Here is a 16711-nt window from a genome sequence, read left to right as displayed (position 1 = left end):
TGATTTTGAAATGCATACTAAATTTCATACAATGTCTACTGTTTACTAGATACAGTGTCATATTGTTATCTCTGTTATATCAACTTGTTGAAACTTATCTTCTAAACAAAGTCTAGCCAGCCATATCGTCTTATATAACATCAAGGAATGGCTTCAATGTTACACTCATAAAATTCACCCGAAAGTGAAGAAACACTAAAACAAAACAAAACACGACCAAGCACAAAAAAGTGTATTTGATTTAAACTTAAATAACAACATCGACATTACTTATCTGCTTGAGACATTCAACCTTACATTGGATAGGATTCGATATCCTATTTTATCACATAGGAATTGTATAATTAACATACTCTTTACTAAATAAGGGTGGCATATTGTAACAGGTATTACATTTGTATGTAATTTGTGATGGCGCATTTCAAAACTATTGCAGTATTTATGTTATAATTTGGACCGACTGGAACGACAGGTTGTTAAAAGCTTCTCTTTTAAAACAACCATTGCCATGGGAAACTCGTATGTCTTTAAATTGTTAAAACACCTTCATGTTCGAATTCAGCTATGATTACTTAAAAAGGAGTGCAGATTAAACATCGATTGTATATCGTTGACAACCGAAAATTCAACTTTCACATAGTCTCGGCTAATGGAATGCATTACATATTAATATAATCATCATGGTGATACAACTTGAACTTTTATGCCAATCCTCCTCAGTTTAGTGGACCACACATTCCGGATAACTTAATCCAAACACACACATACACACATACAGTTATCACAAAGTAACCTATTATGGTTTAAACATTGGATTTCGGATATCTGCTTCTTTTTGATCGTTGGTTTAGCATTTGTTACTCAGAATAAAACTACCGAGTAATTTATGGATGAAACATAATACTGTAATCATTAATATCTATCAATAATTCAAACCAATTAAGCAATATACAAAATGATAGGAGAAAATGATCCATTTTCAAGACCCATTACAGTCCAATTAGCATTATTGTACTTAATGAACGAACACATGAAGTCATATTTATATAATTAATGATCAATTTACAATATTATTTCATCAAGCGCTGTGGGTTTTCTCACTGACACTCATCTGCCAAAGTGATAAAAAATGATAATGTAACGGAAAAATATATTTTCTAACATTTCAAATTAGAAGCAGTGAAAAGATGCAGATTTTGAAATTCATCATAGATCTACCGGCAGCTTGGGTTAATACACACCGCACTAATTAATACATTAAGTAAAACATAACTTCAGATAATTAAACAAGCCAATGTGTTAGTATGTTAGCATAATAAAAGGTAAAACGTTCACACAAAACAGATAACATCGATAAAGAAGCATAATCCCATAGCCTTGCTTTTAGAACATTTTCCTACATACACGTAGGACATATATTGAATTTGTGTATTGCGTAGATGTGGATTTCTACTTATATCCAATTATTATAAATCCAATAATTATTAATCCAATTAATAAACAAGAGGCCCAGAGGGCCTGTATCGCTCACCTAGTTTGTAATGCCAAGTAATGTTCTGAATATAAGTTCATTGTTTCTTTTCTGAAGGAATTTGGATATTTACTTATAATTCCCCTATTTGGCCCCCCTCTCTCTGCTCCAGGGGGTCAAAGCCAAAATTTATACGAATTCTGTTAACCCCAAGGATGTTTTTGGCCAAATTTGGTTACAATCCATGCAGAACTCTTGAACAAGTAGCAGTTTTTAGGATTTACCTCTATTTCCCTTATTGGGCCCCGCCCTTCCTGCCCCCGGGGGGTCTGAGCCAAAATTTATACGAATTCTGTTAACCCCAAGGATGTTTTTGGCCAAATTTGATTACAATCCATGCAGAACTCTAGAACAAGTAGCAATTTTTAGGATTTACCTCTATTTCCCTTATTGGGCCCCGCCCTTCCTGCCCCCGGAGGGTCTGAGCCAAAATTTATATAAGTTCTGTTCCCCTTCCCACAAGGATGTTTCTGGCCAAATTTGGTTACAATCCATGCAGAACTCTAGGACAAGTAGCGATTTAAAGGATTTACCCCTATTACCCCCCGCCCCTCCTGCCCCCGGGGGGTCTAAGCCAAAATTTATACAAGTTCTGTTCCCCTTCCCCAAGAATGTTTCTGGCCAAATTTGGTTACAATCCATGCAGAACTCTAGGACAAGTAGCGATTTATATGTTTTACCTCTATTACCCCTATTGGGCCCCGCCCCTCCTGCCCCCGGGGGGTCAGAGCCAAAATTTATACAAGTTCTGTTCCCCTTCCCCCAAGGATGTTTCTGGCCAAATTTGGTTACAATCCACGCAGAACTCTAGGACAAGTAGCGATTTATATGTTTTACCTCTATTACCCCTATTGGGTCCCGCCCCTCCTACCCCCGGGTGGTCAGAGCCAAAATTTATACAAGTTCTGTTCCCCTTCCCCAAGGATGTTTCTGGCCAAATTTGGTTACAATCCATGCAGAACTCTAGGACAAGTAGCGATTTATATGTTTTACCTCTATTACCCCTATTGGGCCCCGCCCGTCCTGCCCCCGGGGTTTCAGAGCCAAAATTTATACAAGAGCCAACATTTATACAAGTTCAATGGCCGAACAACTGTTCGGATGTTTCTGGCCAAATTTGGTTAAAATCCATCCAGAACTCTATGACTAGAAGCGATTTAAAGGAAATGTTGACGGACGGACGGACGGACGGACGAACGGGACGACGGACGCCGCGCCATGTAAGGACACGCATCAGTCACACATTAATCTTTTTGTATTACTTCTAAAAATGGTGTTGACATTGAATTGAAACTAAATGTATCGATGTGGAATTCTTCCCAAAAGATTGTAGTTCTCTGAAATTGAATTGTTGTATAAATAATTAATGGTTAGTATTGCCGATCATAATTATAAAGGCATCGTAAAAATACATAATTCAATAACATCATTAAGTATGGAAAAATTCAAAATTCAAAATTCTAAACAAAATACCAATTACATTGAATGGTTGAACAAAATGCCAAATATGGATTTGCATATTTTGACCAAAAAGTAATGATCATGCTACCAATTTTGAACTGAGTATTTACACATAATTATCATTAATATAGGTGTCCTTTTTAAAAAACATGTAATGTGAAAACTGATAAAATTGTAAAACACCATCATGAGGGTTGTAAAACGGGAAAAAACGGAACGAGTACATATGACTCTATCACTTCATGTGGTACACTCATATCTATTGGTTAGAATTTTGAGGTTATTTTTCCATAGACTGAACGAATTGTACATCGAGTATTATGACGTCATATATGAAGAACGTTTTCGCTGGAAATTTTAAAAGCGGCATAGTCATTGGCAAACAAAATATTAGCTAAGATAACAATACATATGTTCATGTTATCTGTTCTTATTGACTCATGCGGTTAAAACCATTTCTAATGAAAAGCAATAGATTTTGTCCATGTGTTCCTGTGATATCAAGCATTTGCTACACTATTCCTGGTACATTACATGGACCAAATTGATACATTTCCCAAAGGAACAACATTGAATTGCATGCTATAACTTAAAAAAAATAATATCTGAAATAAAATGAATTAATTAAAAAATAAAAATACATAATCTGATTACCGGTTATAATGATTCTACATCTTACTTAAAGCTCTGTCTAGTAAATGGTGTAGGGTGGTTAATTGGTTATACAATTTTCAACGTGTACCAAGACAATATGTATCGAGCATATTGAAACTAATTAATGTAAAACGGGATCAGAAATATCCTTATGTATCAATCAATATCTATTAAACCTACCGTACATGTAAGATTGTTTATAAAATTAATGCTGTAAATTGAAAACTCCAATTCTAAACTTCTTCAAAAGGGAAGAAATACTTCAAACAAAAGCTAAACAAAAAAGTATACAAAACGTTTCTGTATCACATACCGTTGAATCTGACATAAATAATTTGTATCAAACCATGATAACGATCAATGTATCATTCATAACATACATCTGTGGTGTATGAAGACTTCTCAGCATGTAATCAAGGACAATGATATCACGATACTGCGATGTTGTGTTTCACATCAAACTAAGAAAAGTTATATATTTTTTCAAATCAATTATATACTTTACTCATGTGTATTAAAACATACGCCATTTTATTTAACTGAATCGAAAATAACTTCTATTTTTATAATCATCCTGTACTAGAATCTTTGAATTAAAGGTAATTGTATAGTATATGTCATTCTAAATAATTCAAATCATCAGTTTTCATTTTAAATTTTTAAACATGGACCTCAATTTTATAAATTTTTGAAAGTTTTAACACTTTATATGGATTACAACCATCACTTGCATTAAAATACAAACATAAAATCGGACCTATAAACAAAATTATTGTAAATGACATGGTGCACTTTTAATAAAGACTTTGAGATCAGTAAAAACACACTATGCTTTCATTTGACTGTCATGATATCATAAAATCTGAAAAAATGACATATTTTTCATGGAATGCTTAAATTTTGTAGTCAAACAAGAGGACCATGGGCTTTAACTGTCATCTGACTATTGGCACAATGCAACACCTCAAAGAATATAGTAGAGGCAAACAATTAAGGCAATACAAAAGAACTCTTTTGATAGAAGAATTTCATGTTCCGATATATTTGATGAATTAGACCATGAATGAAGTTCCATTCATCCCCACCATGCTACCAATGCAATATCCAGTCTCTAGGTTTGATCCTATTTGACCCGTGACCTTGTATGAAGGTCAACACTTAGCAGCCCGTCATCCCAACATGCCACAGGCCAAATATCAGGTCTCTAGACCTCTTAGTTATTCACAAGAAGTCGTTTAAAGATTTTAGCCTATTTGAACCCCGTGACCCTGAATGAATGTCAAGGTCCTTCATTTGAACAAACTTTGTAGCCCTTCATTCCAACATGCCACAGTCCCAATATGAGTACCCTGGGCTATTTGGTTCTTGAGAAGAAGTTGTTTAAAGATTTTAGCCTATTTGACCCCTGTGACCTTGTATGAAGGTCAAGGTCCTTCATTTGAACACACTTTGCAGCCCATCATCCCAGCATGCCACAGGCCAAATATCAGGTCTCTAGGCCTCTTCTTTATTCACAAGAAGTTGTTTAAAGATTTTTGCCTTTTTAACCCCTGTGACCTTGAATGAAGGTCAAGGTCATTTATTTGAACGAACTTGGTAGCCCTTCATCCTAGCATGCTACAGGCCAAATATCAGTACCTGGGCATTTCGATTATTGAGAAGAAGTCGTTTGAATGATAAGCGCACGACGACGGACAATGTCAAAGTTTACCAGAAAATCTTAGAATCCGAGAATAAAAGGCCATACATAATTGTATGATGTAATCATATTATCTTGTGTGGGTTTTTTTTTTAACTTTACCTGTTTGCAATGTTAATCAAATCTACATTTGAAAAAATAAGTGATGATGAAATAAAAGTGAGATGATAAAATCGTTTTCATAACAAATGCTCCATATCAAATATCTCACATTTCTATGGTTGAAACGGAAATCAATTTATCATCAAAATTTACCTCTTTCTAACTCAATCAACTTAATAACTATGAAATTACAATACTCGGTACTTAATATTATGTTTTAAGAATGAAAAAGTAACGTGTACAACCCATTCAATCAGTCACTACATGTTTTCATATTCATTACAAAAATATGTCAAAATGGAATACACTAAAACCCCATATAACTCGAACAGCAGGGGACCAGATTAATAGTTCGAGGAATACAAGGTATACCGAGGTTGGTCACGATCGATCGCCAACAGTTAATGTCCGATCTCAAACTTTGACAAACAATGAGTGTCAATCACATGTTAATTACCATGATTTTCAGCATTTTGAACTTATTAGAAAGTGGTTTTTGATAGTATCGAGTTGAAAACATTATCTATTACATAAAAAAGGACGCTCGGTTTGAAAATTTTTCAATGGCCGAACAACTGTTCGATGAATACATGGTAAATACTACGTATTTGATGAAACAGAGAAGCATTTTTGTTTGAGGAATAAGGGGTATTCGACGAATAACTGTACGAGTTATCCAGGGTTTTGTTAGAGGGAAAATATAGGGATACGGTCGGGACCATGCGATAAGTTCGACCAATGGGGGTATTCCAGGAATGCAGGTTCAATTTAGAGGGGTTATACTGTAATTAATAGATATAATAGATATTTTTTTCCTAAATCCATTAAAGGCTTTCTTCTAAACTCAAACTGTTAATTATATGTATTTTACGCAAAAAACTTCAATGATTGGTTATGCTAATCTTCAAAAAATGTGCAAGAACGATGTGCATGTTCCTCTCGTAATAACAAGAATATTGATAGAGGTTTGCTGTAAAGATAACTGCAGTAATGGATACATTGTAATATAAAGCAACATTTTTTTTCCAATTAACTTAAAGGCCCACTACCTTTCTGAAACGGCTTTTAATTTTGAAAATGGGAAATCTAAAAAGAGATTGATGATTTTGTAGATTCGCAAAAGTGATTTGCTTACCGTTGATACTACGCTCATTATAATTTCCTGAAAAATTTATTTAAAATTTATCAAATGTTAATTTTCATAACGAGGGTTGTCTTATGTTTCCCGACGTCGTCCTAATTACCACGTGTTAGTTAACAATCACTGCGCCAGACGGCAAAAACAGCAAAATGCATCTTCAGTAACCTCATCTTAGGTCATCAATATAAATTTTCTTGAGTTATTGTTGTTTTGAAGATACTTTAATATTTTGTTTCAGAAAAGTAATGGGCCTTTAAATCATAACTTGTGAAAATCATGCAATTGTTGTTCAAGCTTTCTTTGTAAGAGTTATCACAGCTATCTCCCTCGATGTAAAGGTACGCATAGGAATACCCCAGAAGTTGGTGCCCTGTGATACGTAGATGTGACTGTTACGTCCGTGGCGGTACAGGCCTAGGTAGTATGGATTGGACAGGTAGGCACCTACGATTAGGGGGAACATCTGGCCTCCATGGGTGTGACCTGAAATAAACATTACAAATACAAAACTCAGCTGAGACTATTTTAATTTTTAATTCTTCCTATTTAAAACATCTTTTAACATATTGTTTATTATATATATTTCTTATAATTCAATATAGCTGTCAGATATAAAGACCAGAATTTTCCTGTTGAAGGATTGCTCATACCCGTACGTTTGTACTATATTTAATAATTTTGTTGAAGACAAGAGATTCCAGAGGGATCTTGTCGCCCACCACTGAATGCTAGTAAAAAGAAAGAGATATCTTTTCTCTGTGATTCCCTTCTTTCCTTCCTCCTTCGAAGCATTTGATTGATACACACAGGGAAACTATATACAAAGTTAATATAGTATAATAATAATTATCAAAATCCACACCATGTTCTTGACTAATCAGTCCCAGATTTTGATATGCATAAATATATTTACAGCGAGCCATGCCTTAGCAACTACCACCTGTTTAATTAATAAAATAAAATTTTAGGATCCCAAGTGGCCATTTATATAACACAATTTGACCTGGGTATAGATATAAAGCCCACCTTGGATAAAGATAACTTTTTTATTCTTATTAGCTGGTTGGGTCTTTATTGAGATTTGACTGCAAATGGGATAAGTGAGCCTACATTTCAAATTATCTTAAAGAAAGAACCCTCACTATACCCAGGTACTCCCATGTACTCTAAGAAATAGTGATATGAAGTTTCAGAAAGTTTCACCAATGATGAGTGTTTCCTTATTTTCAGAGAAATAGCGATAACAAACTTTGTTTCATGTTTTGGATCAGTCCCAAAATGCAATGTGCATAACTAGGCACCAAGGGAAAAACCTATGTTATCATCATCATCATCATCATCATCATTCTTTATTCCTCAAAAGTTGAGAGTACAGGGAAATGAAAAAAAAATATACATTGTAGATATATTGGAACAAACCTATTTACATTGAAAGTTCAGATCAAAGTTCTGTTAGCGATAAAATCGCACGACTACATGCATATTACTTTACATGCTAGTTAATACAGCTCATGTCACAACATCGTGAAAGTAGATTTCTGCTGACTTTTTGAGGAGATACGCGCAATCCTTTGTAAATTCATCTGACAGTTGATCATCTTCAAATTCGAAATTAGGAATTTTTGCTTTGAATACTGTCTGAAGCAAAAGTTCTTCAGAAAGGTTAGACATAGTTACATATGGCTGGATACCATAATAATCAATCACTTTCGTCATAAAAGTATCTCTCAGTAGAAATGTTCTTGTACAGCTTGTTACAAAATGTCTTATAATGTCGTATAGTGGCCTATCACATAAATTACATACAATGCGTTGTTCTCCAGGAATACAGGTTATCATTTTGCAGATATATAGCACTGTTTTATTGTCAATATCCGGTGTTTGTAGTATGTGATATGGTTTATCATATGTGGAGTGAACATATTTAAATCTCACGAAATCACCATCGTTGTCCATTCTCTCATGAAGCGACCGATCTTCATGTATAGCTATAGCCCCTTTTACAAAAAGCTTCCATTGGATCTTTGACGGAAAATTTGCGGACTGGATATAGCACTGTATGAAGTCTAATAGATTGTACTTGGCTAAGATATACACAATATCGGGGATGAAACCCGTTTGCTTTACTTTTGGTGTGTCTTTATACTTGAATAGTCTGCGTATAAAGATGCTTTTCGAACACTAGTGGGTGTGCATTCGATAATATTACGTAAGAAGTACAATTTCCTCTTTTCGATTTCGCTCTGGATTCTGCGTACTCTAACTATACTTTCGCATATGTCGGATCGCGTAGATCGTCTCAAATTTAAAATGAGCTTAATAGCATAGTGCTGGAATGTTTCAAGCTTGCGGATATCACATTTAGTTAAGTTATTCCATAGTTCGCATCCAAATAGTATCGACGGAAGTATAACTTTCTTGTAAATACTAACAAGTGTAAGAAGTTTAGTGTGTATACAATCAGTTCCCATGCGAGTGATAGAATGTAGCATGTTACGTCCTTTCTTGCAAGCGTTGTCAACGGCATCGGTGTTTTTCAAGTTAGAGGAGAGAATGATTCCTAAGTGCGTCTCTTTGTTCGCAATACGAATTGCATTGTTGTTGATTGTCCACTCATAATTTAGGCATGCACAGCCGAATGTTAGTATGTTACATTTCGATGCATTATATTGGAATTTCCATTTATTAGCATATCTTTGTGCAACGTCTAGTAAAGTTTGTAGTGCCTTCGGACTTGTGGTAACAAGTGCGACATCATCGGCTAAACACGGATTCCCACACGGGATGGATTTGACTTTAGCGCCAACGTGGGTCGCTTCCAGATCAACAAGCATGTCGTTAATATGCAGTAAGTATAGGAAAGTTGAAATTATCCCACCTTGTCTAACTGACCTTTGAACTTTAAGCCAGCGTGATTGAGCACCATTATGGATTACAGCACTATATATGTCACGGTATGCGTTGAACAATATTCTAAATAAGTGTCCTGTCACTCAAATGTTATACAGTTTGTTAAATATACCATTATGTTGAACAGTGTCAAAAGCCTTATATGTATCTAAGAAAGCAACATAGACTTTGCTGTTTTGTTCGATATTTTCAAATATACATTCACGAAGACTTAACGACGCGGTTGTGCAGCTAAGACCTTTCTGGAATCCTTGTTGTTGAATAGCAGGAAAATTGATATGCATGGTATCCAACCAACGCGATATTCTTTTTAAAATCACCCTTTCCATAAGTTTATATAACACTGGTAGCAACGAGATAGGCCTGTAATTGTTCTGGTCATATTTCTTCTTAAAACCACCTTTATAAATCGGAATAATATTTCCTCGTTTCCACGTTTTGGGAATAAATCCGGTAGTCCTGATAGCGTTCATTAATTTTTGGATAATTTCAAGAACGGCTTTCCCTCCAAATCGAATGTGTTCGCTCGTTACCATATCGGCTCCTGGAGCTTTTTAAGTTTCATTTGCCTGATTGTTGATTCAATCTCGTCAAAAGTAAACACACGATCAAGTTCTTCTTGTTTTTGCAAATAGAGATTGGTGTCATCCATTGTCGAATCATCTTTATATAGGTTTTCATAAAAGTCTGCAAAAGTTTTCCTTTAGGACAGCCAGAGATGCCTCTGGCACAACCTAACAGTACGCTTCTGTACCACATAACGGTACCCAAAGAATCTTCACATATCTCAGTAATTTTTGCAATATACAAATCACGAGGAAGGTGGATATGTTCCCCATCAAGCTTCTCAATGTATTCTTGGTTGTATGTCTGGATTTGGGGTTGGGATGAGCACAAATCGAGATCTAGAGGCGAGTGAGTATGACCATCAATGTGGTGATCATCACTCAACATTGTTTCATTCGCACTTACTACTTGTTTATGGAATGTTTCTTCCACAAAATCCTCACTTTTTGCAAGTGAATCATCCTCTTCATGTGGAGATCTAAGATCTGTGTAACAGGTAGCTCCTGTCTCACATACATTCAAAAGTTCGCTCTGCCGTTGTTGAAGCGGACCACTCATGTCAGCCATCTTGAATTTTGATTGGTATCAAAATCAATATGCATTACTAAACACCAAGGGGAAGCTACATAAGAAAATTGTGAGATATCTATTCAGTACTTTCTGAGAAATTGCGATAACAAACTTCAAATGTCAAAATCCATAATGATGGTCTGTCGGACATCTCATTTTCAGATTAGTCCTAAAATGCAATTTAATGAATTTATCACATAATCCATCTGATATCCAGTGATTTCACCTGTGTAATATTTTTGTGTATGTAACTTGTGTGATATGACATGGATAGATTTTCATTGGCTAGAAATTCATCGTGACATCAGACAGAAACAATAAAATGACGTCATGAAAAATGAAGTGACGTCAGGATTACATTGACGGCGGGACAAAATGGCAGCCTCTGCTGGATTTTATGAAACTCGTCTCAATGTTTTAATTTTTACTCGCCAAGGCTCGCAAAAATAAAAACTTCTTAGACTTGTTCCATAAAATCTCATATGAAATGAACATTCATGTAAGATCCTATATATATGCCTAACTAGGCATCATCCAGAGGAACCTAAAGATGGAAATTGAGAGAGCTAGATCCTATCAGTACTTCCTGAAAAATAGCTACAACAAACTTCAAATGTCAAAATCCAAGATAGCTGCCTGTTGGCCATCTTGTCTTCTGATCAGTTCCAAACTGCAATATGTATAACTAGGCACAAAAAGGAACCAACATATGCAATTTGAGAGATATCAATTCTCTCCAAGATATAGTGATAACAAGAATTGTTGACAGATGTGGGCAGACAGATGGATGGACCACGGACAAATGGCGTTTTAAATAGCCCACCATCTGATGTTGGTGGTGGACAGACTAAAAAGGTCTTAATAGCACCTGTTCCCCCAAAATACAAAACTGGACAAGATCAAGACTCAATCAAAACACCCATTATTTGATAAATAAACATGTTCCATACTTGATTTATACACCCCAGGTATTTGTTTTGTTTCTTCAAATTGAAGCAAGAAAAGTATACCATGTCTCATAAGTAAATATCTGGAAATCTCTTATTTCTGAAAGGATTTGAATAAGTTTGAAGTGTTACAAGAGAAAATATTATAGTGGCATCTTTTCTGATACTACCATGTATACAGACCTGATAAAACAAGATCGATTCTGTGCTTCGATTCAAAGGCCATTTTGGCTGCCTTGGGTTGATGGGCCAATAATAATACTGGTTGGTCTTGATTGCATCTCTTTATGGCTTTGTCAAGCTGAAATCCATGGTCCATGTACCTGTGCACAAATTGTATTATTTGTTGGAAATTCATAGTACTTCGAATATCTTTGCCGATTCATGCGTAAAACAACAAGCTATTTGATAACGTTAATGTGGCACCATGGTGATTTCTATTAAAGCGAAGTGTATTGAAACATATATCGGCAAATTTGCTGAAAATACATTGTAATATTGAAAAATATTCTATCTTATTTCTAGAATTTCCAAGATATTTTATTCAAATAACTGGAGGTCATGTGAAAAGTTGATGCAAATATATGTACCCGGTAGTTGAAAAACAAAGATAAAGAAATAAAAAATTGAGATCGCAGAATTTTATGCAAGTAACCGAATTATTTGAATAACAGTTATGCGATAACGTGGAGTTCACTGTACATCATATTACCGTATTTGACCCTATAAGCATCCACCCCCTATTTGAGACCTCCATATAAAACATTCGAATGTTTTTTGCAAATTGATTGTGCACAAATTTTGTAAAAGTTGAGTCTAAATTTGGTCCTTTAAAGTGCCAGTCTAAGAGAATCTAGAGATATAATTTATACATCTATGTTTTGTTTTTCCCCAAGCATAGTTTTATCACCAAGATTACAAAGAAATTAACAATACTATTAAATACCAATGAAATTAAAATGCTATGCATAGATTCCTCATTTGATGTTTTTATTTCTTATACATTAAAAAAGGATAACAAAAAGAAATATGGATCAATAAGATAGGCATAAATTTTGTTAAAATATCTACAGCAGTTGTTTTTCCATTAAAATATGAATTGACAACTGAATTACACCTACTGTATTCGAGAAGCCTCAATGTCATCTGTCCCCACTAGGCAGATTTGTTGGGAGGCCGGGGTGTTTTTGGGAAGATGCACATTGGTGTTGTGGAGTACTGTGACACCTATAGTCTTTAAATACTCAAACCAGGTATCTACGTCCATTGTATAGTATTCATGATTTCCTGAAACAAATTACATTTGATAATTATCCGAACAAAATAGCAGCACATATATGTATATCTTTAAAGTGAATAGTCGAGTAAAGGAAGGCTTAAGTCAGTAAAAATGGTGTTAATATATCCAGTATAATTTTTTATGAAACCAAAATATAAAACTTCCCATCAAAATCGCTCTGCATACAAGGAAATGAATTTATATTATAAGAATCCTAAAACGTCCTCCCAGCTGGCAAGGTCCATGTTGATATTTCCACACAGTCTGGCCATTCAAAGAATTTATTTTTAAAATTTTGATAGTATCATACATTTACATGGGCTTTTCCCATAATTTTAATGGTCAAAACTGGACAACATACTGATGCCGCAGAACATGACTGTCGTTTGACATGTAAAGACTTTTGGAAGGCCAATGAACGCATTTAGACTAGTTTTCGTTGCCCGACTATTCAATTTTAAGTCCACACACCTTTCTTTTTCTCTTTTTTTATAATTTTTTTTATTTTTCAAGACATTTTATAGTACATAACATAATACAAGCATATACACATTCACTCCGACATACCATATACATTATACATGTATATTAATTGCAATCATATGAAGTACATACATACATTCATACATCTATTACATAGATTTATACATACACATACATATTGTAAATCATATGTATAGTAGTTACATATTTCCTTATAAAAATACATACTTACATGCATACATAGATACATATACAAGCATACTTACAAAGCGTACATGCACGGGTACATATAAAGTGTTGAAGTTATATACATATATGACATACATACATACATACATACATACATACACACCCTAACATATGCACACACACTTACACACCCTTGTATACCTTCACACACTCTTAACTCATACACAAAGGAAAGAAAATCATCATTTTTATTATCAACTATACATCAAACACTTAAATTTGGAGAGGGGGTGAGAAAAAAGAGGGAAGAAAGAGAAAAAGAGAGAGATCTCACAACTGCTATAAGATGAAGAAGAAGAAGAAAAAAAACAAGCAAAAAAAAAAAAAAACAACATTTTTCTCAATTCTAAAAAGGCAAAGTCAGAAATTAAAATTAAAGTTTTGGTTTCACACATGCCTGTTAAATTTTTATAGCTACATTTCAATAAAATGTTTCCATTTTCTCCAATTATTGTCAAATGTCCTTTTTATGTTTTCATTTTTATAATATGTGGTAAATTTCACAGTATTGAAATGATCTTTAATAGTATTGATGAGGGCGTCAAGACTTAAGGATTTATGTAGACATCTACTTTTATATATATAGTGTTTGATTAAGATTATAATTTCGTTATCAACAATGTTAGCTACAGGAGACAATATTCCAAAAAGAAATGATTCTTTATTTAAAACAACAGGAATAAATAAAATGTCACACAGATTTTCAAATTGCTGTAATAGCTTTTGTATTTCACAACATTCCCATATACAGTGAATAATAGTTTCTCTTTTCTTATTACAGAGTGAACATAATGGGCTAGGATACAACTTTGTTTTGTAAAGAAAAGTATTCGTTAATACTAAAATATGGTGTATAATTCTAACCTGAAACTATTGTAGTTTGGAACTTTTTGTGACAGAAAAGGGTATTTTAACTATTTTTTGCCATTTTTCATTATCGAATTCAAAATCAAAATATTCATTCCATTTCTTGATACCATTTGGAGTGGGAGGTGGTGAAATTAAGCATTTGTAGAAATCTTTAGACCCCTTTTTATTCATAAAAAAATATTTCTAATAGATGTGGCAAGAAAGGTTGGGCTAGTCTTTTCATTTGAAAATTATACTTTTGAAGAAAGCGTTTCACTGCAGTAACTACACCATTATACTGAAGGAAATTTGTATTAATCCTGAAATTTTGAAGAAATTCATCAAATGAATAAAAAGTCATATCATCAGTGTTTTTAACAAGGTCGTTGACTGTAAAAATTGCTGCCTTAAACCAATTTGGATAAAAAACATAACTATTTCCAACTTGGATATCATTATTATAGCAGTGTACCTTTCTTTTTTTCTGTTAAATTGGTAATTTCATTTAGATCTGAAATAAAGTTCCAGTCACTTACAAAGCAATTTTTTTGTCCTACGAAATTTAAATTTCACAAGCTTCCATTCATTTTTGGGGGGTAAAGATACATACATGTATATTCTCAAATGTATACAAAATGGAAAGCATTACAAATCATGTAAGAGTAATTGTAATACTCCACAATTCTTACCTGTTACAAAGAAAGTTCCATGTTTGGACTCTATATTCTTTATAGGAGCTGCTGCTTTCCTGAGATCATTTAGATTTCCATCAATAAGGTCTCCTACTATTACTACCATATCTGCAAACAATTGTGAATCAAGCGTCAAGTCAAAACTTATTTCAGTATTCTTCAATATGTTGAAACATTAACTGTCTCCAGCTCTTAAATAATGAACTCTCAGGTTAATGTGTTGCAAAAGAAAAGTCTGTCTCACGATTACTTGGAATATGTGAAATTTTAGTTAATGGTTTAAACATTATGTGCCGTTGACCACCATGCTTGTTGATAAAATTTAACTTTGAAGTTTTTTACTTCCTAACAGGCTATTGAATATTTTGATATAGTATTTCTATAATTAATGAACCATATCTTTAATTGTATAACATAAATTAGCTCATTTATGAACAAAAATTGGTATTTAGCATTATGATTTCCACAGTAACACCATGATTAATAATAGCTGTGTGTATAAGTTATTTTAAACCAAATGGTATTTTGATTGTTTTTGCAGTTCCATTTTTTTCCAATTTATGCATTAGACTATACAGTACAGATTATAACATTAATGTGGTAGTAGATAAAGACATTTAGTAATGAAACTAACCAGACTCAATATCATTCACCATTTTTACAATCTGCACCATTTCCTTTCGACCATTTACTGGTCCCAAATGTATATCCGATAAAAGTGTAATTGAGAGTCCTTCTAAATTTCCAGGAAGGTCCTTCACAGGTATTTCTGTATGAGTTATTGTGGGAAGTTTTCTGGTATTGTAAAAGCCATACATACTCATACTAATTGCATAAAACAATGCCATGAAAACTGCGGCTCTATGTCGTAGTGTGTGATCCGAAACTAGCTTTACGAAAAAGTTTAAAATTGTGACTAATACAAGACCAGTTACCACTTGAACATGAAATCCTAGCATGAAATATGATATAACACTGAACAAATGAGGATAGGTCTGGACAAGATACACATTAGATACGTAACTTCCATGAGCTAAACAAAAATATATAGCAACTATAAATTTCCAAAATCGTGCTCCTGTGTCGCTTCGAAATCTTTTTTCTGTCCTTTTCTTAACAGAAAAAATGTGTGCTATGTTTCTCCATACAAAATATGACAGAAAACCGAGAACCCCTTGGATAAAAACAATGAATTCCGCTCTAAATATTCGCCCTTTCAGATTATAATCTGTCAAGGACATCACCCATTTGTTGAAGTAATATAATGTGATTGCTGCTACGGTTAATCCTAAAGATACAGCCCAAATGTATCGAATGAAGTGTGTCATCTTCCCTTCTTTATCCCGAACTTCCTTTCCTGTGATGAAACATCGAATACTAATTTCAGTATGCCATCGTCCGAGCTAGGTAAACACAACACCCCCGAGTGTACAGTACATGTACACTTATCGTTCACAGGCACGCGACCGGGTGTGCCGCTTCCCTCATTTAAAATAAATATTGTTTATAGACTATCAAATTATATCAATCGAAGTTAACATTGAAATAATTGGTTTTCTTTTCAAATTTTCAAATTT

At 34.0% G+C, this 16711-nt stretch overlaps 1 protein-coding gene across 1 annotated transcript; it reads right to left on the bottom strand.

Annotated features, from left to right (window-relative positions):
- Positions 1-215: 215 nt before the first annotated feature.
- LOC138315563 (transmembrane protein with metallophosphoesterase domain-like) lies at positions 216-16611 on the bottom strand. The gene is made up of 5 exons (XM_069256673.1): positions 15769-16611; positions 15132-15242; positions 12704-12869; positions 11766-11905; positions 216-7071 (listed from the first exon to the last, which is right to left on the bottom strand). The coding sequence occupies exons 1-5, from the start codon at positions 16460-16462 to the stop codon at positions 6878-6880; spliced, it is 1305 nt and encodes a 434-aa protein (XP_069112774.1). The 5' UTR covers positions 16463-16611; the 3' UTR covers positions 216-6877.
- Positions 16612-16711: the final 100 nt, after the last annotated feature.

The sequence above is a fragment of the Argopecten irradians genome, chromosome 2 (assembly GCF_041381155.1).
Source record: "Argopecten irradians isolate NY chromosome 2, Ai_NY, whole genome shotgun sequence".
NCBI classification, from domain to species: domain Eukaryota; kingdom Metazoa; phylum Mollusca; class Bivalvia; order Pectinida; family Pectinidae; genus Argopecten; species Argopecten irradians.
Note: the sequence above shows the minus strand (reverse complement) of the source record. Positions and strands in the feature narration are given on the sequence as shown.

Excerpts from the sequence above, each read along its gene's own strand:
- LOC138315563 (XM_069256673.1), bottom strand. The coding sequence starts at position 16,462 with ATGACACACTTCATTCGATACATTTGGGCTGTATCTTTAGGATTAACC. Across the intron at positions 15,243-15,768 it reads GGTGAATGATATTGAGTCTG|ATATGGTAGTAATAGTAGGA; the intron begins GTTAGTTTCATT and ends AATTGTTTGCAG. Across the intron at positions 12,870-15,131 it reads TGGAACTTTCTTTGTAACAG|GAAATCATGAATACTATACA; the intron begins GTAAGAATTGTG and ends AATTTGTTTCAG.